This window comes from Mastomys coucha, unplaced genomic scaffold (genome assembly GCF_008632895.1).
Source record: "Mastomys coucha isolate ucsf_1 unplaced genomic scaffold, UCSF_Mcou_1 pScaffold6, whole genome shotgun sequence".
NCBI classification, from domain to species: domain Eukaryota; kingdom Metazoa; phylum Chordata; class Mammalia; order Rodentia; family Muridae; genus Mastomys; species Mastomys coucha.
The window spans coordinates 130,424,504-130,451,796 of NW_022196912.1; the positions used below are offsets into that span (position 1 = coordinate 130,424,504).

General features: G+C 41.3%; 1 protein-coding gene across 2 annotated transcripts in view; it reads left to right on the top strand.

Moving 5' to 3' along the window:
- Positions 1 to 27,293, top strand: part of Rapgef5 (Rap guanine nucleotide exchange factor 5) — a 241,593-nt gene that overhangs the window by 68,310 nt on the left and 145,990 nt on the right. For both annotated transcript variants that reach the window (XM_031357408.1, XM_031357407.1), the window contains exon 7: positions 16,687 to 16,735. In XM_031357408.1, the coding sequence (XP_031213268.1) occupies positions 16,687 to 16,735 (49 nt within the window). The remainder of the gene's footprint in view (positions 1 to 16,686; positions 16,736 to 27,293) is intronic.

Consider the following 27,293-nt stretch of genomic DNA (forward strand, 5'->3'; position numbering starts at 1 on the left):
TGAGGTAGTGTCTGTCTTTGTCACTGAGGTGGGTTTCCTTTATGCAGTAAAATGTTGGGTCCTGTTTACATACCCAATCTGATAGTCTATGCCTTTTTTTGGAGAGTTGAGTCCATTGATATTAATAGATATTAAGGAAAAGTAGTTGTTGCTTCCTGTTATTTTTGTAGTTAGAGCTGGCATTCCATTCATGTGTCTATCTTCTTTTAGTTTTGTTGGAAGATTACATTTTTGCTTTTTCAGGGATGTAGTTCCCCTTCTTGTCTTGGAGTTTTCCATTTATTACTCTTTGAAGGGCTGGATTTATGGAAATATATTGTGTGAATTTGGTTTTGTCATGGAATACTTTGGTTTCTCCATCTATGGTGATTGAGAGTTTTGCTGGGTATAGTAGTCTGGGCTGGCATTTGTGTTCTTTTACAGTGTGTATGAGATCTGTCCAGGATCTTCTAGCTTTCATAGTCTCTGGTGAGAAGTCTGGTGTAATTCTGATAGGCCTGCCTTTATATGTTACTTGACCTTTTTCCCTTACTGCTTTTAGTATTCTTTCTTTGTTTTGTGCTTTTGGTGCTTTGACTATTACGTGGCGGGAAGAATTTCTTTTCTGGTCCAGTCGATTTGGGGTTCTATAGGCTTCTATATCAGTATGATCACGGGCATCTCTTTCTTGAGGTTAGGGAAATTTTCTTCTATAATTTTGTTGAAGATATTTACTGGCCCTTTAAGTTGGAGGTCTTCACTCTCCTCTATACCTATTATCCTTAGATTTGGCCTTCTCAGTGTGTCCTGGATTTCCTGGATGTTTTGGGTTAGGGTCTTTTTGCTTTTTGCATTTTCTTTGACTGTTTTCTCCATGTTGTCTATGTTATCTTCTGTCCCTACGATTCTCTCTTCTATCTCTTGTATTCTGTTAGTGATGCTTGCATCTATGTTTCCTGACTTCTTACCTAAGATTTCTAATTCCAGATTTGTCTCTTTTTGTGATTTCTTTATTGTTTCGACTTCCATTTTTAGGTCCTGGTTGGTTTTATCAATTCCTTCACCTGTTTTTTTGTGTTTTCCTGCAATTCCTTAAGGGATTTTTGAGTTGTTCTTTATGTGCTTCTACTTGTTTACTTGTGATTGATTTCCTATAATTCTTTAAGGGATTTTTTTGTTTCCTCTTTAAGGGCTTGTACCTCTTTACCTGTATTCTGCTGTATTTCTTTAAGGGAGTTATTCATGTCCTTCTTAAGTTCCTCTATCAGCATTGTGAGATAAGATTTTAGATCCAATTCTTGCTTTTCCGGTGTTTTGGGATATCCAGGACTTGGTGCAGTGGGAGTACTAGGTTCTGATGAAGCCAAGTAGTCTTGGTTTCTCTTGGTAGGATTCTTGCATTTGCCTTTTGCCATCTCTTGATTTTTGTTGTTAGATTTTCTTAGTGTCTCTGAGTAGAGCTTGTCCTATCCCTGCCACCCTGCAAGTCCCTTGTGACTCGTGGGGCCTGAGCCTCTCAGCTGTCTTAGAATCTCAGTGGAGAGAAAATGGTGGCTCTCACCCATGTCTCTGGGTTAAGGAGCTCCTTGGAGGTAGGCCCTCCACTTGCAGGGAAGGGGCAGAGAAGGACATTGAACCACCTCTGTCACTTGGAAGCTGAGAGGATCCTGTCCCTGCCGCCCTGTAGCTCTCCTGGGACTCGTTGGGCCCGTGCTTCCCGGCTGGCTGCTCCAGTCTTAGGAGCTCACAGTAGAGAAAATGGTGGCTCTCACCCGAGTCTCTGGGTTAAGGAGCTCCCTGGAGGTTGGCCCTCCACTTTCAGGGAAGGGGCAGAGAAGGACCCCAAAGCTGCTTCTTATTCCCATATTTTCCGTATGCTTTTGTACAGAGCCTCTCTCCTTTTCCATCTTTTATGGGATTCTCTATTCCCTTGGTTGGTATATTATTTAGTTATTTAGTTGGTATGTGTATGTATGTATATATATATGTGTGTGTGTGTGTGTGTGTGTGTGTGTGTGTGTGTGTGTGTGTGTGTGTATAAGCCTTTCTTTAAGCTCTCTTTGCTAACCCAACAATTTGTATTTGAAATGTTGTTGAGATCTCCTTTCTCAGTGGTATCTGAATAGAGTGTTGATGTGTGACTTTTGCTGTTGTCATAATTATTGCTTATTTTTATTTGTTTGGTGACATCCTCAGTCCAACAATAACCATTTTGTTGTTGTTGTTGTGTTTTGTTTGTTTGTTTCTTTGTTTGTTTGTGGGAAAGTTCACATTGGTGCTGTTTCATGAAGCAGCTGTAGTACAGGGTTTGGATTAGCTGAGTCTTTAAGGAGGTAGCATAGTAGATGTCTATTGAGCATATAAGCCAAACCAGCCATGCTTAGACTTAAGTCCCCTCCACACCCTTGAATGATTAAGCTTCTGTCTAGCTGACTCAGAATCATACACATCGAGTTATCTTATACTTTTATCTGTGGAAAATATAAAATTCCTATTTGGAATCCTCAGTCTGTCTCCTGTGTCTTTCAGTGGTACTAGAGATTCTGTGTAATTTGGAGAAGGGCCAGATAGATTGAGCTTTGAGAGCAGGCATCAAGTGAGACTCACAATGTCTGATCTGGGTTCAAGTAATAATAACAGCAGCAGTGGAGCTGGGGCACATACAGCTCAGGAGTAGAGACTGGGTCACATTTCTAGTGGTGTTTGTGTTTTCTAAAGAGACACAGGGCTTGTCCCCTCCGTGTGTCAGTACCACCTTCATCCTGCTTGAATATGCAGAAGCCACTGGGCTGTGGACTGAAGACCCCTGGAGTCACTTGGAGAGACGGGTATGGTTTCTTAAGTTTCTGTTAGGTAGCTTTTTTCAGTGACACCTCACAAGCATAGAATTTTGAGGCCAGGCTCAAATATATAGTGACTTTGAGGCAAGTCTAGACTGTAGAAAATCATCTCAAAAAACAATTTAAGAGAAAAAAAGAGTGGTGATATACATACATATATATATATATATATATATATATATATATATATATATACACACACACACAAATATATGCATACACATATGTCGCGTTCTCCCTGTACGGCAAGAAAGACGTGACCCCGGGAACTCTTCCTTTTAGCAGTTTATTTCAGGAACCTTTTAACAATGTTTCTCCCTCCTGTTTCTCCCTCCTGCTCCTCCTGCCTGCTTCTCCTACTTCTGGCTTCAGCTGCTCCTGCCTCTCTCGAGCCGTTATTTAAGCTCCACCTCCCTGCCTCTGGGGAGCCCTTACTTAAGCTCCACCTTCCGGCCCACCCTCAGCTGTTGAGTACTCCCAAGCTTAGCCAATCCCAATGGGCTACGTGGCAAAAGCGGATAGGTTACCAGATGCGGAAGCAACCAATGGCAGCAAGCTTAGCCAAATAAGGGCTTTGTTTATGAGGCCGCTCACTCTTGGGGCTCAGCTCTCCACACATATACACATATTTGTAATCTTTAATTATGTGAGATGTGATTAAAGCTTAGTAATGAGTAAGTCCCTTGGGAATAGAGGAGAGAGGCCATGTGTGTGTTTACACACGTGTGTACTATAGCAGTGTGTGTATATATGTGTGTGTGTGTGTGTGTCTGTGTATGAAGGAGGGTCCAAGATGAGGATAATCACTGTTTGATAAGAGTGCACATAGAAAATACAGACTTTATTCATCCACAAGGAAGAGAAATACATCATTGAGCTCTGGGTCTGGACAATGGCTACCAAGGATTTGTTAAGTGTGCTTTCTGTTCTGTCGTCTTTGGAGATGTCTGGGGAACTGTAAAATGCATTCCATACATGTTTTATAGTGGGCTACTTCTCTTTACATTGGTTTAAATAGAACTTTTTATAGTTACATACATGAAATGAGGTTTTTACATACTTAGGTCAGAGCCACACCATCGTATATAATATGGCCATGTGTGTAGGAGGGCCAGGAGACATGAAACAGTTAGAATTATTTGTTTTCTTTTGGTGATGATAGACTAAGGTAAAATTTAAATCTGTTTTTGTCTTCTTATATTGGTGGCAAATTAGGACAGAGTGATATCTTATATATATTTTTGGTAGAAATAATGTACATTTGTTTTGTGTGTATGAATGCCAAAATGAATGTAAATCTGATAGTTACCATACCATGGCTTCTCTGTCCTTTTCAGTTTTGTTTCATTCATTACCTGATACCTGGATTATTTCAATTGAACATTAAGGCTTCATAATTAAAATAAAACTTCTTATAAAATTAGAAGGTACTCAGAATTAACACTGAATATTTATAATTTACTCTTTCTCTATATGTGTGCACACATGCATATTCCTCAATTAAGAAGCCAACCTCTTTAATGTTCAGTCTGTGCTATATTGGTATTCATTGTTATTGCGGGGTTTTGTATCTGTTTTGAGTCAGAATCTAGTTTGGCCCAGGCAGTCCTTGAACTCACTATTTGGCTGACATGGACCCTGAGCTCCCAATCTTCCTGCCTCCACCTCCCAAGTGCTAGAATTACAGATGTGCATCAGTATACCCAGCTGTGATCTCTGCTTATTGCTCAATGTTTCTGTGGCTAAAAGCATTACCTGCATCACTTACAGTGATTCTGAGATTTCATAGCCCACACCTTTATCATTTTCCCCTCTATTGAACATTGTGCTTATTTTCAGTCTTGAGCTATTACAAACCACACTAAGAGGAATCTTTATTTGGAAACATCTTTTTTTTCCCCCCTGCTGCTACTGAGGCTTGACCCCAGGGCCTCGGCCATGCCATGCTCTGGCACTGAGTCACAACTCTAGTATGGTAGGAGAAGTTTTTTTTAAGAACTTGTTTTCTAATGATAGTCTATTAGTTTGTTGTTGATTTATGAAAACCCAAATGGGGAACAGGTAAGAGATAAGAACAAGGCACCAGTGTGCTCTTTGCTCATACAGGATCCAGCTATTGCTTTCTGCGTGCTGTTGCAAGTCATGATATCATTGCACTGGAGAGAAGAGCACATGAGATAGACACTTATTGATCACAATCAATTAAGAAGACATAGGAAGCTGGGAATGGTGGTATTCACTTATAGTCCTGGTGCTTGGAGGCTAAGGCAAGAGGATCCTGAGTTTGAAGCCAACTATGCTATATGTAGTTATATAGTTAGATAAATAAATAAGGATTTAAAATAAAATATGAGGCTACAGTGGTCAGCTTTTCTCATTATTACACTTAGAGCACCATTTTCTGAATAGCCTAATAGGGTTTGAGGCTCCATTATGGAATTCTTATAGTTTGACAGAATGAGGCCTCTGGGAGGCATTTTAAATAGCACTTTAACTTTTAACCTAGTAAAAATATTGGTAAATGTGACTGTATGGTTTGGAAGTTAGTTCTGATGGCTCTTCAGGTTTCCTGAGACCAAATAGCTTAGGTCACGTGTTACAGATTCTCATACCAGTAAGCAGTCAGTGGTGAATGCAGAGCACTGTGGAGGTCACCGGGAAAACCCAAGGTAGTCAATCAGGGCTTTTAAATGGTCCCATGGGGGAGGGGCATTAGGTGGGGATTAGGTATGAAGGAGTGCTGGAGAGAACCACGTCCTTTTTAGAAATAACAGCAAGAGCATAGGAGCCCAGTAGCATTTGTTATGTTAACGAACAAGCAAGGTGTGTGGCCCTGGAAAGAATCTTCTGGTTAAGGTGGGCCCAGTGAGTGACAGATGTCTGGGATTGCAGGGGGAGGGGTTGAGAGTCTACTTAGGCAAAAATAGGTACTGAATCTCCTGAGAGGATTGCAATGTGTGTAAGAAGCTTTACCTGTTGGATGGATTAAAAAGGAGAGAGAATAGGGCTCTTAAGTTCACCCAGGAGACTTCATAGAGAATTAGGCTCTTAAGTTCACCCAGGAGACCCCATAGCCATCTTGCTTTCATTAAACTCATTTCAAGTCAATGGAACCAATCTGAACTGTGTCCCCACATGGCCAATGCTGCAGGTGCCTTAGTAATTAGAGTCCATGCTTCTGTTTAGAGGAACTACTGGTTTCTTGAAAATGTCATGTTTGGTTTCTTCAAGAAAAACATAAAGAAAGAAACCCTTAGGAATCATCTTCTCTTTTTACATATTGTGCAGGGTAGTTTGTTAACGTGACACAAGCATCTGAAAGAGACATCTGAAAGGAGAGAATGTGAATTGAAAAAAGTCCATGATAAGATCCAGATGTAGGATGTTTTTAAAATTAGAGATGGATAGGGAAGTCCCAGCCCATGTGGATGGGTTCATCCCTAGGCTGGTTGGTGGTCCTTGCTCTGTAGGAAAGCAGGCTGAGCAAGCCATGAGGAGGAGCAAGCCAGTAAGCAGCACCCCTCCATGGCCTCTGCATCAGCTCCTGCCTCCAGGCTCCTAACCTGACATCCTCCAATGATGGACTGTGATGCAGAAGTGTAAACCACATAAACCCTTTTGTCCCCAGCTTGCTCGTCCTCCCAGTGTTTCATCACAGCAGTGGTCTTTCTAACCAGGACAGATACAGTCAGTGTCCTCACATGTTTGCATCTAGTACCAGGGCTTTAGTCTTTCATGTAGTATGTAGCATCTCCTTGCCCCTGATCCAAGCCTGTGGTGACATACTCATCTGTTTTTTCACAGTTCTTTCTGCACTCCTCCTGCTCCCCACTTCTCTGTCTTTAAATGAGGCTTGGAGAGGCCTTGGGGTCAGATGCCAGGTTATCACTACCTTTCTTTGTTGCCACAGTTAAGATCTGGCTTTAATTCTCTGTTAGAGCCATGGAAGTGCTTCGGTTAACACAGGGTCATATGTGGCTTCTTTGGATACTCCTGTTCCATGGAACTATGCATTTTCACTTTGCCCCCTTTACCATAATTCCTCTTCTTTCTGGATCTGTAGGACCCAACCCTCAGCCACTTGTTCCTAGTTTCCTTCCATAGGAATCATCCCACCTTCCTTGAAGACTCATTTTCTAAATGACTTAATAGCTAGCCCTCTTGGTGCACCTTGGAAACATGGAGGCAAATGCTGATTCCTGAACTTCAGAAATGTCTTCTGTCCTAGCACAAAACCACCCTTCTCTCTTCTGCTGTAGCCCACTATGTCCCCTTTGCCAGACGTTTTGATGTGTTCAAGCAAGCAGTCCCTTTGTCCATTATACTCTGGGGAAGGCAGTCCTTGATGGGATTGACACTGCATGAATTTAAGTGTTGCTGTCCCTGCAGCATCCCTATAATTCCACTAAAATAAATATCCTTTGCTGCTCCCTGCAAGTAATCAAGCCTCCTCATGGCCCTAGAGGAGCTGGAGGGCTAAAGCTTGACAAATGGGTTTGGGGGATGCTTGTAACGCCTGCCCTTAGCATGGCTGAAACACTCAACCACAGGACAGATCTCATCTGATAACTGTAATATGAATATGAAAATATGCCTGACTATCCCAGATCAAGTAGAAAACATGGAAATTTCAGTAGCTCTTATGCCAATCATGGAGAAATTAAAATATCACTCTAATTTGATTTAGACAAAATTTAATGAATAAAATTACTATTTTAATTATTTCCTGGTGGGTAGGTCTTAAACATATTAACACCTAATTTTATTTAATGAAACTATGGCTGGAGAGTCAGCATAAATACATGTGAGGTCTGAGACTCAGAAAAATCAGCAGAAGAAATATTAAAAACTATAGAGGCTGAGGGATGGAGAGGTGGCTCAGCATTAAGAGCACTGGTCGCTGTTTTAGAGGACCTGAGTTTGATTCTCTGTACCCATGTGACTGTCTGTATTTCCAGTGCTGGGGAATCTGACACCTTCTTCTGGCTTCTGAGGATGCCAGGCATACACATGGTACATAGCCATATGCGCAGGCAAATGTATATGCATAAAAATAAATAAACAAAAATTTTAAATATTTTAATAAAAATGAAGATGTTGAGGTTGTAGTTCAATAATAGAATATATGTTTAATATGACTGAGGCCTTAAGATTGCCCCCACTCACTCCCCACCTCCAACTGAAGGAGGAAAGTAAGAGAGAGGGGAAGGGAGTGGGGGAAGGAAAAGGAATGAGTGATGAAGTTATATGAAACCTTTAGAAAAATGATTTTTAGGGCCTCCTAACAAAACTTCTCATTAACACAAAAGAATTCCATGGAAATTATGTTACCAGCATATTTTGGCTAATCTATTAAAGTGTCTGGAGAGGCCCTTAGTTGTTACTGCTCTGCTTGATGGTGTGAGCCTGGGAGAGTGGAACCTAAAACTGAGGGGGCTAAAGTCTCATGCAATAGCCAACTTTATTCAGAGCATCAGACGTTTATAGTCTGTAGGAATCTGAGGATTAAGCAAGGCCAAATAAGCAGAATTCACATGAGTTTAGGCTATCTACAGTCACACAGGCAACTCATGCTTGGAAATATTTTTGAATAACCAAAGTAAGCAACAATGTATAATCTGAAGCAAACACACTCCTATTTACTATATCTGGGAGGAACACAAAATCCATCTCATAGAGAAACAGAGATTACAGGACCCTTGTCTTGTTTACTTAGAGTTTTCCCACAAGCTTTGAGACATCTTACAGGACTTCATTCATGGACAGTGTTCCAACAGGTATGAATGACAAAACCATGAAATAGGGATAACACAGTGCAAGAATTCAACATATTCTAAATCATCTTCATACAAGTCACAGAATGTTTCAAGAGCTTATCTGTACTGCTACCATACCTCAAGCAATATGAAGATAAAATAAGTCAGTGGGATTTGGAACAGGGCTTTGGTTCATAACAGGTACAACAGAAGTGTGCTAATTGTTGTTTCCTTATTTAAAAAAAAATTATGTAAGAGTACACTGTCACTGCCTTCAGACACACCAAAAGAGGGCATCGGATCCCATTACAGATGGTTGTGAGCCACCATGAGGTTGCTGGAAATTGAACTCAGGACCTCTAGAAGAGCAGTCACTGCTCTTAACTGTTGAGGCATCTTTCCAGTCCCTTGTTGCTTTATTAATTTACATTCTGTACTCTGTATAGGCACTCAAGTCTCTCAGTATGGAACTGAACAGCCAATCTTCTAGCTGACATTTCTGTGATGTTCTCTCTCTCTCTCCCTCCCTCCCTCCCTCCCTCCCTCCCTCCCTCCCTCCCTCTCTCTCTCTCTCTCTCTCTCTCTCTCTCTCTCTCTCTCTCTCTCTCTCTCTTCTTTTTAATGATTTCTTGTCATGGGCCCCAGTACCAATCATCTCCAAGTCTCCTTATATCTGCCCTTTACCCTTGCAGCCTCCCCCAAAATAAAAACACACCTACAAACATACAAACAGAAACAAAGCATAAAGAATGCTCATCATAGAAGCTGTTGTGTGTCACAGTATATCCAGAGTATATCCCTTTCCCCACACATCTTCACTCACAGATGCTCATTGCAATGAGTCATTGGTCTGGATCGAGATCTCTGGTTTCTGTGACACCAATATTGGATCCTCACTGGGACTCCTCAGGGTCATCCTGTTGCTGTATCCTGCAGCTTCAGCTCAGCAAGCAGGACTGGCCCTTTTATACTTCCCAAAAGTTCACAGAGATATAGATTTGGGGGTAGGCCAACTGAATTGGTTAGTGTGCCAGCTCTCCCTTATCTGCACCACTATAGTGAGTTCTCCGGCACTGCTTTGGCTGGGCCACCCAATGCCACCTTTGACAGGAAGCAGAGTCAGCTCTCCTGTTTTTATCCTCTTGGGCTAGCCTACCCTGACCTGTGCCTCCAGAGCCAGCTCTGCTGTGCTGCCCAGTCAAAGTGTGGAGCCTACTTTCTGAATTGCTGCAACCTGTCATACACTGGGCTAGCTTTCACACCCTCACACCCTCAGGGCTGGCTCACGTGTTCCTTCCCCATAAGGGTCAGCTCTACTGTGTTCCCCAGCAAGGTGTGCGGTCTGCTTTCCTGTGCTACAACTAGTGAGAGTGCAGGGCTAGAACTCCTACTCTCCGGCTCTTCCTGCCTGCTCTCCCAACTACTGCAGGTGATGGGGGGGGGGTGGCTAAGGAGAGAGGGAATTGCTTCCACACCCATGCCATGTAGATGAGTGCAGGGGCCAGCTCTCCCATGCTCTTGCCCTTGGGGCTGGATCACCTACACGCCTACCACCAGGGGCAGCTTTACTGGGCTGCCCAGGTGAGGTACAGGGCCAGCTCTCTGGAGTGCCTGCCATAGGTGGTAAGAGGTGGGGAGGGGGGCAGTCCTTTCTTAAGATCCAGAATGTTGGCACTATCTAGGACATCACTTTTTATAACTTACACCTGGCAACCAGTATCAAGTCCCAGTGAGTGACTTTAGAATAAGCTGCTGGAACCCGGGTGCTCCGGGTGCTTGCCTCATTTCTACCTTCCTACAGCTTCCAAAACTTTAACTTAAGCATATATTACTACCAGTAAACAACCCAACAGAAGTACTGAGAAGGAAAAGCAGCTCTCAGGCGCAGTCTGTAAAGAGCAGGCGTTCCTGTCCTTCAGATGCAGGAGTTGGGTTAGGTGTAATCCGTAAGGAAATAGATTCCCCTGTCCTGTAGATTCAGGAATTGGCTTCTGCCCACATCTCTGTGAGCTTGGAGGACTTGAGGAACCCCTTTAGACTCTAAGTAGAGGAACTGGTTGAACCACACCTGGACTTCTAACTCACAGCAAGATCAGATTTCAGCAGTCAAATCCATGATGATTTACTGTGGCAGAAGTAGAAACTTATTCCATGTACCTGGTAGAGTGTGTGTCTGGCAGTCCCCTGGTTCATAAAGTAAGAGTTCCCTGGGACTGCCAGAGCTGCCAGGCCACAGGTAGTTAAGGTGATGGATACCTCTGAAGTTGCAAAGTGAATTTCTATAACCAGTGTGTCCTCCGTGCCTATGTGAAAACTTCGGAATTATTTTTGAGGTAAGCTCTGGGGATATAAACACCTGAAATACTGCTCATTGCATCTTTATAAGGCATTTTAGTGTTTTGTTTTGTTTTGTTTTTGCTATGACAGTGGAGTTGGGCCAGGTGTGTGGAATTTACAGTGAGCAAAGCAGTAGTCACTGGCAAGGACTTCACAGTTGAGTGGGAAGAAGGGGCTTAAACACTTCAGTTCAAAGATCCTAATTACAATGTCATGGTGTCACTGATAGCTAACAGCCAAGTGACATTCTGAATCAAGCTGCTCTTCCTGATGCTTCTTACACATCATCTCAGTTAGTCTCACAGCCATCCTGGTAACCAGAGGGCTCTAGTGACACTCCACCATCCTGAGTGCTACAATTGCTCTCATGATGGCATACAGTAATCGGGGGTTTCCTACTTTTGCTCTAGACTTTGGTTTTTTTGAGACAGGGTTTCTCTGTATAGCTCTGGCTGTCCTGGAACTCACTCTGTAGACCACGCTGGCCTCGAACTCAGAAATCCACCTGCCTCTGCCTCCCAAGTGCTGGGATTAAAGGTGTGCGCCACCACTGCCCGGCTGCTGTAGACTTTTGCATTCCAAGTTCTGGCTCTTGCTCTTTGAGGAGGTCCATGTGTGCTAATGAATTCTATCTATGGACTTTCTAGGGGAAGGGCCTTTGTTGGCCTGGTTTTGTCTTAATGTGAGTTTTCCTGATGTAATATCCCTGCAAAGAGCTCATTCTTACAGGTGGTATTACTAAAGTGTCTGGGCCTTGACTGGTAGAACACTAGTCTGTTCTGTTTCTGCATAGAATATTACTATCTCAAAAAAAATAATAATTGAGAAAAGGTGTTTTCTACATAAGGACTGAGATATGATATGGAATAAAAGGCACACGAAAATATGTGTTTGGGATGTTAAAAGAGAGAGGTTGTCATCATTTACTTGCTTTGATAATTCTTTAAAACATTTTTGGTTTTATTCTGATATTTGTACCCCCCAAAAAATGTATGCAATTTATCAACAAATGCTTCTAGCAGTTGCTTCTCCATGTGTGTTTCCTAGATTATCTGTTTATAACATCACCAGTTTTTCACCTTCAGGGTATCAGATGCCACTACTGAATGAAAAAATAAAAAATAAATTAATTAATTAAAAGGAAAGGAAAGGGAACAACTACTCGTAGGTTTGGTGGAGGAGAATGATTATTATAGATACATGGGAGAGAAGAACCAGACTCATCAGAGATATCTGAGAGTCCAGAGTGGACTTGACCAGACTGAGCCAGTCCCTATGGGAAGAGGAAGAGGGGAAGGGAAAGGAGAGAGAAGAGAGCCAGGTGCAGCTAGGAGATCAAAGGTACAAAAGGGGTGAGTAACCAAAATGTCTGCATTATATAGGGAAGAGCCTCTGGGTCAGTGGCAGCCCAGCCCTTGGGCTTGAGAGAGGGGTGTACCAGTCATGCCCTGTAACAGGTAGGAACTGAGGGACACTGGGAGGCCAGGTCAGCTATGCATCTCAGCCATTTGTCCTGAGTTTGAAACTTAACAACTGCTCTTCTAGACAACATAAACACTCCCATGTGGGGAGATGGGGAAGGGAGTTATTCATGAAGCAACTCTTCTGGTTCTGGAGCCTTTCGGTTATCTTCCTGCATAAAGAGTTGTCTACTAAACCTCATTGTGAACCATGTTTACCACAGACAGCTCTGGCCTTCTGAAAATTCACAGACTGAGTAAAACATGCCTTTTGCAACACACATCAGTTGATCTAAACATCACCCTTCACCTTTGATGACTGTGTTCTCCTATGTCTTCTCATGAGCATTTGCATGTTAGTTAAAATGTATGTCTGGGAGCTGAACCTGGAGCCAGAGCCTGGATGATGAACCAAGGAGGCCATGACAGAACGCTTACAGTCTGTAAAATGCTAGAGACTCCCAGTTATGGAAGGGGTTTCACAAATGGATGCAGAGTACAGCTGAAGCCAGTGTAGGATGCTATTAGTGACAGAAGGCTTACAGTCTGTAAAATGCCAGAGACTCCCAGTTATGGAAGGGGTTTCACAAATGGATGAAGCCAATGTAGGATGCTATTGGAGAACCACAGGACTTAACTCAGCTGGGAGAGATGGTTGGCCCGTCTTAGTCGTGTAGAGATGTTATGCCTGTCAGATAAATACATGAGAGAGGAAAGAACAGTTGGTCCAGACAGCTGCCACACTGCACTGCACTTCAGTGGATCATTATTTGGTTTTCTTTAAACCTACATCTTACCTATCTGCTCCTCTGGCCATATTCCTGTAAATCCTGTCCTTTCTCAGTAATCCCATTCTCATCGTTAGTTTATACAATGCTTGGGATCCACTAAAACTATCATATCTTTATAGTCTGAACCGATGTTACAGTTGCAGCTGTACAGAATTGTAGCTGGGAATGCTTCTGCCACCAGTGTTCTTAACCACTGAACCATACTTCACTCCTTATACTTTTATAGTGGTTCAAAACTTAGGATATTTGGGAATAAAACTCAGGACTTTTGTTTTTTTTTTTTACATTTTATTTTCATAGACTGTGAGAAAACATACACTCATATTTGACACACCTATGTCTTAAAAACATTTCTATTATGATATTTTAAGTTAACTTAAACTTAATTATTTCTAGGTTTACTAAAAACATTTACAAAATGTTTTACATTTAACCATTTCAGCTCTGCCCTCCCAGAATGACCTTCACTGACCTACCCAGCTTCACTCATTATTTGTAAGAGATGCTTCTGTCAGAAAACTGACCCACATTTTCTTAGTAAACCTCTTTCAAGTCTTTGTGTTTGTATTTGAGGCTCTCCTGTCTTGCAGTGATACACAACAGCTTTGTGAGCATTTAGGATACTGGTGAAGTACCAGAGAGAAAATAGAGAAGACAGCATTAGAGATAAGGCTGGATCCACTTCCTGATTATGGCCAGTGCTGTTGAGGACTGATCCTGCTATTTATAGAGTTGAAACCCAAAGCATTTTAACATATTCCAGACTCTAGTTTCTGACAGTTAACCAGGAAAGAGGAAAATCTGCAGGCTATATCTTCTCAGTCCTGAGTCTGCCTCTATTTAGATATTCATGAGAGCAACCAAGACCTCAGCTGCATGTGCTTAGAATGATATATAGTAGTTTTGTATATTGAATAAACTGTACTTTAAATTAAAGTTAAGCTTTATACAAAACATCCTTGCAGTTTTCTGTGTAATTGAGTCTGTCAGCCTGTGATATACCAAGTGAGTCCAATCATTTGATTGAATTATGGCATCATTTTTATCTGTAAGACACAGTGAAGACCACGCTCTTTTACAAATGAATTAAATTGCAGTAGAGCAAAATAAAAAGCAAAGATAGATTGCCAGATGAGAAGAGTATAACACTGAGATCTGGAGTCCTGGAGAAAAGCAGTGTCTGGTTGAGGAGCAGTGGTTTTTATCCCTCATCACAGCATTGAATCACAGGAAAAGAGACTATATAGAGACTAAAGGGAACAACCCATTGTCTCCTAAAGGACCCTTTCAAATACTTTCCAGGCATTTGGGAGACTCCCAGCTGGGTGGTCCTTGCTGGTCTCCTAGGGAAGTTGTGGTCAAAACAATGCCTCTACAAGCTTTCCTGGTTCTGGACTGTATGGCATTTCTTCCTTGTTGCTAACAGGTCCCTTAGTACTAGCAGCATGCTGTTGCTCATATTCCTTGAATATAAATCTAATTTATAAATTTATACAATTTGCTAGGAGATTAAGTCCTTGCACTATATTATTACAATTCTAACCTGGGTGGAGTGGTGCACAGCTCTCCAAGGCAAAGGCTGGAGGATCTCTGAGTTCGAGGCCACCCTGGTACAGAGTTTCAGAACAGCCAGAGCTACACACACAGAAGGCATTTAGGTGTGGAAAGCCAGAACTTAGATGCGAAAGGCTGATGTTGACTTTCTAGGAGCAAGTTCCATGATCCAACTCCTCCATCATTTCCATTTCTGCTGCTTTTCTGTCTCTGACTTGCTGTGGAAGCCTTTCCTGGGAAGTCATGGGTCAGGTAGCCATTAACAAGATGCCAGTGAATGTTCATAATTTGCTTTGTTCCATTCCCCAAATCTTGTGGCATTGTGAAGGAGGAAAACCCTAAAGCAGATGGCAGTGCTACAATCATAAACCTTGTATACAACTCAAAGTACAACACATTCAGTGATTGATACTTTATTTTGTTGTTGTTGTTTTTTTTTTATTCATTTGAGCAAATACAACATCTTTATAAAGGTTTTCCTGAGGTAGCTCATTACTTCTCACTTTCACAGTCTCCTCTCCACCTCATTCTTTCCCCATGAACTTTTCACTCATGAGAGTTTCAGACGCCAGGCTCTCAAGGTGGAGAGAAAGGGAAGGATTGCCTACTTACTATTGTGTAATTGTTGTGGGAGTCTCAGTCATTAAAGAATCAGTGAAATCAGAAGTATTCAGTTTCAAATGGTATTAATGCCAACACATTGGGAAAGTGTGTCAGTAAAAGTCGCTGAGCAAGCTTCCTTCCTCAGGATGCCTGTGCTGGGGCCACTGGGAAATGGTCCTGGGTGGAGTCAGAGTCTAACACATTAACACTCTTGCCTCCCAGTAAATGAATATAAATGAAATTAATTTGAATGGCAAATCTGCAGCTTAACCTTGAGCTCCCCAGTTTCCCCTTTAAAGTGTCATTACTGTAATATATTCAGGTACACACACACACACACACACACACACATACAGAGTTTGTGCCTTGATGAGAATTCACTCATTGAGAAATTTTTTTATTGCTACCAAGAGTGGATTTCTTAGATTGTGTTTATGTTAATCTTGATAATAAATACACTTAGCCTTTAGGACTTTCATGTTCCTCTTTGAGGAAATTTTAAGACACAGATTTAAGCATTCACACTGGGGAGGGCATTAGCATATACATGCTAAATTTCTGGAAGACAGACATGGTTAAAGACACTAGGGATTTTTAAGTGTTGACTGCTCCCATTGTCCCTGCCCTGTGGCAGTGTCCCTTCCTTTTATGTTGTGTATTATCCTGTCACCTACTCAGACTGTAGCAAGAGTTCATTGTATCTGAGCAGAAGTCTATTAATGTAGTCCCACCCATCCCAATGCTTCTAGGATTGCTAATGCAAACTAGCATACTCAGGGATACATAATATTTACTGTGCTTGTCAGAATATTATTACTAATAATATTGTTTCTGAGTACTATACGGTTATGTTTCTTTTTTTTTTTAAAGATTTATTTATTTATTATATGTAAGTACACCGTAGCTGTCTTCAGACACACCAGAAGAGGGCATCAGATCTCATTACTGGTGGTTGTGAGCCACCATGTGGTTGCTGGGATTTGAACTCATGACCTTCCAAAGAGCAGTCAGTGCTCTTCCCCGCTGAGCCATCTCTCCAGCCCTGCGGTTATGTTTCTAAAGTACCCCTCATGGTATGCATACTCCACGACAGCCACCTTTTGGCAAATGGTCTTTTTAAAAATTATATTTTTTAAATGAAGTATCAATTGTTTTAAAAAATAAATCTGTGTGATTTCTTCCAGGTTTTTTGGTCTGAAATGTTGTCTCAGTTTTTCTCACATACTAACGAGAGAAGTCACCGATGGTGGCAGGATTTAATCTCGCTGCGGCAGCTCCTAATGTGGGCTGCTTAGCTACGATGTGCTGCCTTGATGGCTCCATTTTTCTTATTCTAATATGATTTCTTTCCCTAATATTTTCTTAGGTGCAGAGAGAGCTAGCGGCTGTTATTGCTTTGAAAGCAAGAAAGTCTGGTGAGTAATCTCTATGGGCTGGAGGGAGATTGTAACCCTTTGAGGGTATTTTATACATCACTGCAGCGTGCGCTACGGCTACTTCAGGATGCTTGTGATAGGATGCAGGAAAACATCACCATATCTTGAAGCATTTATATTAAATGTATACAGTGTTATGGATTTAACACTTCAAAGTAAAATTTCACCCCTTTCCCCTAACTCATTTCCAATTTTGAAGAAAAAAATAAAAATATTAATCATCTAGTGGAACTAGAAAAGAGATCAAGGCTCATAATTAAAGCAATTAAATTCCTTTACATCATGTAATGTAACAACAGAGAACAATGAATGGAATAATGCTTTAATACTTTTGAGACAGGGTCTGCCTACAGAGCCTGGGGTACCCTAGAACACTCTCAGGAGACTCAGAGTCACAGAGACCTGCATGCTTTATTAGTGGACTTAGGACATTTTTAAAACTCCAGATAACTTCTCTGAAAACAATTTATTTAAAGACAGTTCACAGCAAACATCTTTCCTAGAACTGATTATGTAGATATAGCTTATGTCTTATATTTTAAAGACGTAAGCTGTAGAAATATTATGTGGAGAGCAAAAGGAGGCTTCCAAGTATACTTTGAAGGAGAACAAAAACATTTTCTGCTAAAATCCAGTATGAAATGAAGGCTTAGTGAAGTGAGAAAAAGCTCGCCTAGGGAGGGGAGATAGCATGTTGTGTTCTCCCTCATTTTCAGAGGGAGGAGGTCAGTGCTAAACAGAGATGAGCATCAGCATGACTTGGATGTGGTGCACTTTTTAGCTAGAAATATGGTGGCAAAATGAAGATAAACTTGAAGAAAAACAGAGAGGAAATGTGTTAGCATGAACTGAGCACTTGAGTGGTTCTGTTTCCAGATACTCTGAAGCTTAGCTTGCTCCTCGGTTACTTTTGGAATATTACTATGTGTGCATTTATTATATGCATGTAATGTTGATGGTTTTGCTGATTAAAGACACAGAGGCCAGGTGTTTTGAAGGCATTAGAGAGAAGGCTGCAAATAGCATCTCAAAGGCAGTGTGTATAAGCAGAACTTGTTGGGGAGCAGCTTGAGACAGGGAAAGAAGCCTAGCCAGAGAAGATACCAGTTTAAGGATTCCATGAAGAACCTAGAGAAATCTAAAGGGACTGCTGTTGATCTTGATCCTTGAAGTCTATGTGAGTTGCCATAGCTGCATCTTTTAGTGTAGAATTTGACCCTTAAGGTTTCAAAGTAAGTTTGGAAAGGTAAAAACATAGAGTGACCATTGCTAGGAAAGAGCAAGAAAGAAAGCCAGAGAAGGCTGAGCTTGTGTGCCTGTTGTGTTCGGGACAGCAAAGGCACAAGAGAGGCTGGAGGTGAGTGAGCACAGTGAAGAGAGGTAGATGTGTGGATTGTGGGCTAAGAAATGGCTGCTTTGTGGTGGGGGGCATTAAGCAAAACCTGCCCATGCACGTAGGAAAGACTTGTATGAAGTAAAATGTGCCTCACCACCTTACAAAGTTACACTGCCTTCCTACCATGATCCACACAACTTGGCAGCTTTTCAGATGCAGATGTGATCTTACCTTACACTCCAAGGATGGGAACATAAATTCATAGCTTTTCAGGAAATTGGAGGGGTTTCTTTGTAGTTGTTTTTTGGTTTGTTTGTTTTTGTATGTTAAGACAGTCTTACTATAGATTTCTCACTGGCCTGGAACTCTTTATGTAGACCAGGCTGATCTCAGACTCATAAAGATCCACTTTTTCTCTCTCTTTCTCTTTCTCCCTCTCTCTCTCTCTCTTTCTCTCTCTGTCTCACACACACACACACACACACACATAGAGGAAAGAGTAAAAGCAGTTCTTAAGATCTTGTCATTGTTTTATATAATAAAATATTCAGTGAAATGTGTACAATGGTATATATTACTTTTCTTTTTCATAATAAAAATCGATTGTTTTTATTTTTCTATTAGAGTGTTGTCATTGAAAAAATTTTATTTCTACTTTCATATTTGAAAAAATGAAAACTCTCATATCATCTCATCAACATCAATATTAATCTTTTTGTTATATATATATATATATTTCTAGATATTCTTCTATTAGCCTGTCAATATTGCTATAGATTTATGTGTAGATTATGAGGTAAATATAGATTCATACATATTTGTAATAAATGATCTACAGATTCAAAGCACTTTTTATAAATATTTCTAATTTATTCTTTGAGAATTTCATACCTTCCTGAATTTTCACCTGTAATCCGCGGGTATCAGTAACTGTTCTCCACTTCTCTTTTTCTCTCTTTCTTTTTAAAATTTCTCCCCCCTTTTATTTATTTACTTTACATCCTGATTGAAGTCCCCTTCCTCCCAGTCACCTCCTCATAGAAACCCTTACCCTTCTCATTCTCCTCTGAGAAGAGGGAAGACCCCACTGGGTGCCAACCCATCCTCTTACCTCAAGTCACTGCAGGACTAGGCACATCCTCTCCCATTAAGAGCAGACAAGGCTGCCCAGTTAGGGAACAAGATCTACAGGCAGGCAACAGAATCGGGGACAGCGCCCACTCTAGTAGTTAGGGGGAACCACATGAAGACCAAGCAGCACTTTTGCTACATATGGAGGCAGAGGCCCAGGTCTAGTCTATGCTCAATCTTTGGATGGTAATTCAGTCCCTGGGAGCCCCAAGGGTTCAGGTTAGTTGACCTTGTAGGTCTTCCTGTGGAGTCCCTATCCCCTCTGAGTTCCTCAGTCCTTCTCCCAACTCTTTCACAAGACTACCTGAGCTTAGCCTAATGTTTGGCTGTGGGTCTCTGTATCTGCTTCCATCAGCTGTAGGGTGGAGCCTCTCAGAGGACAGTTATTGCTGGGCTCCTGTCTACAAGCATAGCAGAGTATCATTAATAGTGTCAGGGATTGGTTCTTACCCATGAGATGGGTCTCAGGTTGGGCCAGTCTATGTTTGTCATGTCAAAAATAGTGTATAAATGAAATTGGAGTATTAATCTTTTGGAATTGGCTTTTCATTGGTGTGACTCTCTGGAGGTTTATCCCAGTTGAATGCCAGTGTTTCCTTCCCCTTTATTGATGACTAATATCCCACAGTCTCAGTATACCACAGCATTTTAATAATTCAGTAATTGAATTCCATGTTTTTTATATAGCCTGGCTATTAGTCCTTTATTATTATGTGGTAGCAAATACTTTCCTGAAGTCCACCGCTCATCTTTACATCCTCTCAGAGAGAAAGTGTTTAATTTTGATAAAGTTCAATTTATTAAGCTGGTTATAGTATACATACATGCCTATAATCCAAGATCATAGGAGGTTGAGGCCAGACAATCACCAGCTTGAGGCCAGCCTGGGCTGTGCAAAGAAACCTTGTTTCAGGAAACTCCTCCAGAGGCCTATGGGTTTGCTAAAGCCGCTTCCCCAGGGGTAGAGTGTGGGTTTGCTTCAGCACTTGACAGGCAGCCCATGCTCTGGTACTCAGCCCTGTCATGCTGGCAGTAAGTACTAAATATACTCCATGGGTTTAAAAAGAATTCAGGAATCTGAAATGGAAAAGGGACTTGGGGGGGGGGCAGGGTTCAAGGATCTGTGGGGGAGAGAGTGGGGTGGATTTGATCAAAACACATTATATATGTATTAAATTGTTACATAATAAATAAAACTGCATTCCACACCAAAAAAAAAAAAAATGGAGTAGATGGAGAGGAGGAAGAAAAGGAAAGAAAGATATATAAGGAAAAAGAGTATAATGTACTTTTCTTTTCTGGGTTAGTTTTTGAGTACATCTATGAACACTTTCTTAGGACTCAGTCCTGAAGATTGTTTGTGTGTGTGTTGTTTGTATGTCTGCTGTTTCCTAAAGGTTTTACAATTGTATATGTTTGCCTTTAAACCTTTGTTCTACTCTGAGTTAATTTGGCTTAATGTATGAGACTTTTGCTACAGGTTTTTGTTGTTTTGTTTTGTTTTAGTTTTAGTTTGTACTGTGAAACTGTTATACCATTTGTTTGAAAAGTAGCTCTACTGTATTGGATAAGTTTTGTACCTTTGTACAAAAAGAAATTCCTTTGCATGCATTTGTGTGTGTGTGTGTATATATATTTCTACTTTTCCTGCTCCATTGAGAAAATTGTCATAGCTATACACAATCCATTTTCACAGGATATTTACCTCAATAATGGAGCCTTGGATGATCATTTTGATTAGCTACACATAGTGTAATTGTGCAAGCCATTGTTGCTTTGTACAGGTTATTGTTTTTGAGACAGGGTCTTATGTATCCTAGGCTGGTTTCAAACTCACAGCAGCCAAGGATGATCTTAGCCACTTTCTCTACTTTCTGAGTACTAGGATTACAGGAGGGCAGTACTAGGGTTACAGGCATGCAGCTCTGCTTTCTGTATGGGTGGGTGGATTCAAACCCTTAGTATTGTGTGGGCTAGGAAAGTTCTATAGTAACTGAACTATGTCGCTAGACCTATGTTTGAGTAATCACACTCCGCCCTGGGCATAAATAATAGTTAAAAAGCTGAACGCATGTATTCTTCAACAGTTTTTTTTTTTTATCTCTCCATTATATTCTTAAAGTGACTAAAATTAGACTAGCCAGGTCAAAAATTGTGGGCAGTTTTACAGTTTGGTCTTTCTTACGTATGGCAGAAAGCCACTGAAACTTATTTCTATATGTGGTATGAGGTGGAAGTTTAGTTCTATACATACACACACACACACACACACACACAACCAGAGAGAGAGAGAGAGAGAGAGAGAGAGAGAGAGAGAGAGAGAGAGAGAGAGAGAGAGAGAGAGAGAGAGAGAGAGGGAGATTTAAGTATGAAACCAGCTTTATAGTAAGACACAGTGAGTGCATACATACTTCCCTTATTCTTAGCACACTTCTAATTTGTCAGGTTTCATTAAGACCTTTATAGGCATTCTAACACATGAAAGCTGTTTGGACTCAGTAATAGAGTGCCTGCTGAATATGCATAATGCCCTGGGTTTGATCCAAAGCACTGAAGAAGAGAGGGGAAGAGTTCTTTGTGCTACACCTGCTCATCTCTTCCCCTGGCCTCATAACCACTGCACCACCACCACCCCCCTTTGTAACTCTGCAGGTCTGCCTTCTCCTATGGGTGGGATTACACACTCTGTGGCTATTCTTGACTGGATTATTCAGCCCACCCATTTCAGATTCAGTGCTCTGCAGTCTGGATTAGCACTGTGTATCCATTTACCTGCTAAAAAATATCAGTTACTTTCAAGCTGTACAAGTTGTGAGTGCTGCTGCCCCAACCCCTCTGCAGCTTTTGTGTTCAGGTTTTCTACTCCTTTTAGTTGAACACTGAGGATGTGTTTGCTGGGTCCCATACCAGATCATGCTTTAAGCCATGTGGTCTTTCCAAGTGCCTGCAGCCATGGTGAGAGTGTCCATTGCCTTAGTCTTAAGCCAGCTTCACGGACCCTTCCAATGCTGTGTGTTCTCTCTCCCATCTCTCCGCTTTTCCTCCTACTGTGTGTCCTCTCTTTCCTCTGCACTTTTCCCCCTACTGTGTGTTCTCTCTTTCCTCTGTGCTTTTCCTCCTACTGTGTGTTCTCTCTCCCATCTCTCTGCTTTTCCTCCTACAGTTGCTGTCATTTACAATTCTCTAATATCTCCCAGTGATGAGCATCTCTTCTTGTGCCGGTTGCCACTTGTGTAACTTCCTCAACGTGATGCCCAGGGAGCTGTATTACCAGTTTCCTAATTGTCTTGTTCTTTTCTTACAGTTGAACTTGAAGCATTCTCCCAGTCTGTGGCTTAATTTCTAATCTCTTGATGGTGTTTTGTATTTTAATGTAGTCCTCTCTGCCAATTATTTTCCTCATGGATCATCCTTCAATGCTGTGTCTAAAAATTACTGCCAAGCCAAAGTCCTTTAGATCTTGTCAGTATCACTGACTGGCAGGTTTATAATTTTGTGATTTCTCTTTAGGGCTGTGGTCATTTTGAGTTCTTTTTTTGTGATGCACATGAGTAAGGTCTAGATTTACCTGGTCTTAGTGCTGTTTGTTAAGAAGACAATCTTTGCTTCACTTTCTTTGTCCAAGATTCTTGTCCACATTTATGTGGTCTTTTTAGATTCCATTCTACCCCATTGACCTGGGAGTCTGTTATTCCATTCAGCACCACACTGTGTTGATTAGCTCTGTAATGAGTTTTGAGATCAGAAGGTATCAGTCCTCCAACTTTGTTCTTTCCTTCAATATTGATTGTATTGCTTCTTCTTGGTGTATCCACGTGAAATTTAAAACCAGTTGATGAACTTTCATATTGTTTATCTTTTCTGTTTGATGTATTTTTTAATCATCAAACATTTTTTGTAATTTTATGAGAATTCTATGTCTTCCCCCAAGTATTGAAATGTAATGAATTCCAACTTTGTTAAGAAATAATCAGGTGTGTCAGTGATGACTGCTTGTCTCTATGGTAGCAACCCTTGCTGTACAAGTCATGGCTCAGTAATGTGAAGGCGAATAACATCTGTGAGACTTGAGCAGTGGTACTTCCATTTTGTCCCTTGCTTTAATTAAATGTGAGGTTTTCTGATTAGAGAACTAATATAAATAAAGAAGATTGTTTTGGGGGAAAATGAAGATAATTCTGTTATACTTCCCTCAATCCTTCCCAATTTGGAAAGCAGTCAGGGCTAAAAATAGCCCAATAGTTGTGCTGTTATATTGAAGAATCCCTTGTCTGACTTGATACTAAGAGTAGACAGAAAGGAGGAATTCCAAGCCACAGAGAACTGACCTCAAGGTTGTGTGCATTCATGCTGTACTTCCTTCTACCTAGGCATCCTGTATATGCAGATACATAGTTAGGGTTGCAGCAGAGTGAGCAAGAACAGGGACCCATTGTCCCTTTCTGTTTTTAAATCATTGCCTATATTTCATAAATATAATACATTGGCAAATCAATGCCCATCTGATGCAGGCAAAGTTATTACTGTGAAGTTAGGAAGTGCTAGGACACAAGGCCATTGCCATGGCCTTAATAGGATTTGCAGCTGCAGAGTGGTCCTTTCTATGTAAGTTATGTTGATTTTTTTTAAAGGAAAAAGAAAGAAAACTGGCATGCATCTAGTTTAAAAATAGCATGAAAGTGAAACTTAGCACATCTGGGGCCGGACAGCAATAACTGATTACTGTAGTAGCTCTTGTCTTGCAGTAAAACTTCTAATTAGGGCTCAGGTGGCCATGTCAGATTTATGTTCTACTGCAAAAGGTTTTTAAAATGAGCATTAATAATAAGAAAAAAAGTGTTACCTGCATCTCGCCATACAAACAGAAATGAAAGTAACTGCCAGTCAATATAGGTTCCATAAATGATCCAAGGTAGCAGTTCGTAACGAATCTTCTAGTTTTCTGAGAGACTGTTAGGATCTGCTCTTCAGTGGTTTTCCCAGCTTAGCTTATTGAGATATTAAGATACTGTAAGCCTCATACAATTTACAAAACTAACAGATTTTCTTCAGCTCTTTCTCCTTGACTTAGTTGTTGTAGTGCTAACATTAGTTGGTTAGTGTCTTAAGGAAATAGTTTTTTCCATTTTCTAGGGATCCCCATGGCCAGGGTCTGGTTTGTGCTTGTCTTTATTAGTGTGGCTTGGTAGGTTTTTGTTTGTGGAGAAGCAGAAAGGTTACGTTAATAAATATCCTTGGCAGAGTTTAACTATCATTCTGTCTGCCTAGAGCCCACAGTTCATGAAGTGCTTTTTGAACTTAAATGTCTGGGATCTTACAGTCTAGAAGGGAAATGAGCTCTGGGTCTTCTTTGGCCATCAGGTGTGTTCCTGACATCAGTTACCTGGCTGATTCCACTTTGCATTCTGCAGGACCAAGGTAGAATGTGCTCCTTCCTGCTCAAATATTTATTATACCATTTTCACTCTTTACCTTTGTCACAACCTTAGGAGTACCTTATTCAGGATATTTTAAAGGCACATATGATGGGAAAAACAAACTGAAAACCAAAAAGGGAACTGAATGACTCCAAGGTTCTGTGGAGTTTAAGAATCTGAGCAGGAGGAGGGGTCAAACCTGAGTACTGCCCCTGCAGAAGTGTGGAGGAGGGGTCTGGTTGGAAGCCCCTGTAAGGAACAGGCAGAGTGTGGCAGGGGTGGGGAGGGAGAGAACTCTGGACAAGTCAGAGCATGCTCCACATAGCAAACCACAGGGTGAGAGGCTGCTGCTGGACTGGACTGTCAGAGCATGGCACACACTGCAGGTGGGGCAGCTGCTACTGAGGAGGGCCAGGCCTGAGGGGAGTTCCACTGCTAGACAGTCTACAGGTGGCATGCAACCCTAAGTTTTCTCAACTTGGACTTCAGCAAGTCAGCAAACTCCCACTCTCTACCAGGAAGTGTCAGTATTATGATAATGAAGCTGCAATTTGTAAAAAAAAATTCAGTTAAACACTATTCCTGGAACTAGAAAAGAATAAAATCATAAGCTGTGTAAATCATGGACAGTCCAGCAACAATGCAAATTACAGTGTTATTATTTCTTTGAATCATAATATAAAAGGATATAAAGTAGTTGAGCTCATTTTATTTAGATTTAGCCTTTAGAAAGTAATATTTTTAAGTGATCCAGAAAGAGAAGGAAGCCAGTGCTTTGCATTTGTTAATTGTTTTTTTATAGCCTTATTCTTTTTAATCATCTTTGAATCCTATGTTTTAAGACTACCTTCTGTCATCTTTGAGTCCTGTGTTTGATGCATTTCAATAAATGCTTATTAAATTAGCATTTTTGATCCAACATGGCCCTGCCAATCTGGTGGCTGTTTCTAGCCACAAGATTGACCTGATGAGCAGTTAGCTGGGCAGTGTGGGTGGTTTTAATCATGCTGGCAGTCCCTATGGAGGTTCAGCATTGCTGGCCTACTGCAATCACTGGTCACCAGCCACACATTTTCGGAAAATTTAAGCACTTCTTCCTACCCTTCACAGGTATATATACGATTGGGAAAGTTGCATGCTGGTGGGATGCTTCTGTGAGGGTTCAAGGTCTGAGGTAGTAGAAATGTCATACTCTGCTGTCGGGGCTACAGAACAAGAAAAAGAGATTCGTGTTGTTTTGTTGACAACATCCTCTTTTAATACAGCACTGTAATTGATCTTACTTAATCCTGCTATAAAGATGGAATTTATCTTTAGAAGGCTGTGTGACAAAATAGACTTAAGAGTATATTTTAATAAAACAAGGACTGGCACAAAAGTTTTATCTACTGCTGTAGTTACTCACCTAATTTCTTGTGTCTTTCTGATCCTATATGCTAATATTTGAAAAATGCTCTTAAGATAAAAAGTGTTGAGGTTGGGGTGAGACATATCCTTGATCCCAGCATTCAGGAGGCAGTAACAGGCAGATCTCTGAGTTTGAGCCCAACCTGGTCTACATAGTGAATTTTGGGACAGCCAGAGCTATGCAGAGAAACCCTGTCTCAAAAAACGAAACAAACAAACAAACACGAACAAGAAAGACAAAAATGTATCTTGCTGTTCTCTTGACTAACCACTGCCCCTCTAAGTGATCTAATGAAGAATAAATGTTGAGTGGCATTGTAACCAGGGAGGGGACAAGGACACAGCTCTATACTTCCCCCTCAGTAGCCTGAAGACTTCCCCTTAATTGTTTAGAGCCTTCAACTTAGGCCCAGCAGGGATTTGTAGCTTGGATGAATTAAGAATTTCAGAAGTGGCTAGTATGAAGCAGAATTGAGATTTCGCTAAAGATATTTTAGTAGAAAGGGGCTCATGAAAACAATTAAGAACACACCCAAGAGTGTGGTGTAGCCTCTCAAAGAGGCCTTGCGTTTCAAGTGTCCCACTGGTAACTGTGTGCAGGTCTTTGGAAACTTTCTGGAATTGCTTTGCTCATCAAGTTTTTGGGGCCCTTCCCCTTCCCTTACATATACTCCCTATTTGGTGAGTGAGGTACAGAAGTGCCTTGACAGAAATTGCAATCTGCTGAGATCAAACTGGAGCCACCAGATTGCTCCAGACATTTAGGGTGTGCACTCACTGTTAATGGGAGTTTCAGAGGGATTCCTAAAAAACAGTAAGTTTGCAGGTGAGAAAGGAGAAAGGTTTTAAGCAATGTTTAATTTTGTTGAAAATTTTCTTGCTGAGGGGGCTTCATCTCCAGGGTGAGGGTCTCCTTTTCTGCCTCATGTTTCCATAATCTCCTCTTCATTTCATTCTGTTTCAAGTATATAATGTCTGTTTTAAATATCCACAAGAGTATGCCTTCCTTAGTGATATCTCAACCATTTCAATCTTCCCAAGATTCCCACAGGTCTTTTGAAGGATGCTCCTGCCTCAGGGTTGACTTTTCTACAGGCTTGAGTCTTCCTTCCCTTCCTTCCCTTCCTTTCCCTTCCCCTCCCCCTTTCCCTTTCCCCTTCTCCTTCCCCTCCCCCTTTTCCCTCCCTTTCCCTTTCCTTTCCCCTCCCCCTTTCCCCTTCCTTTCCCCTCCCCCTTCCCCTCCCTT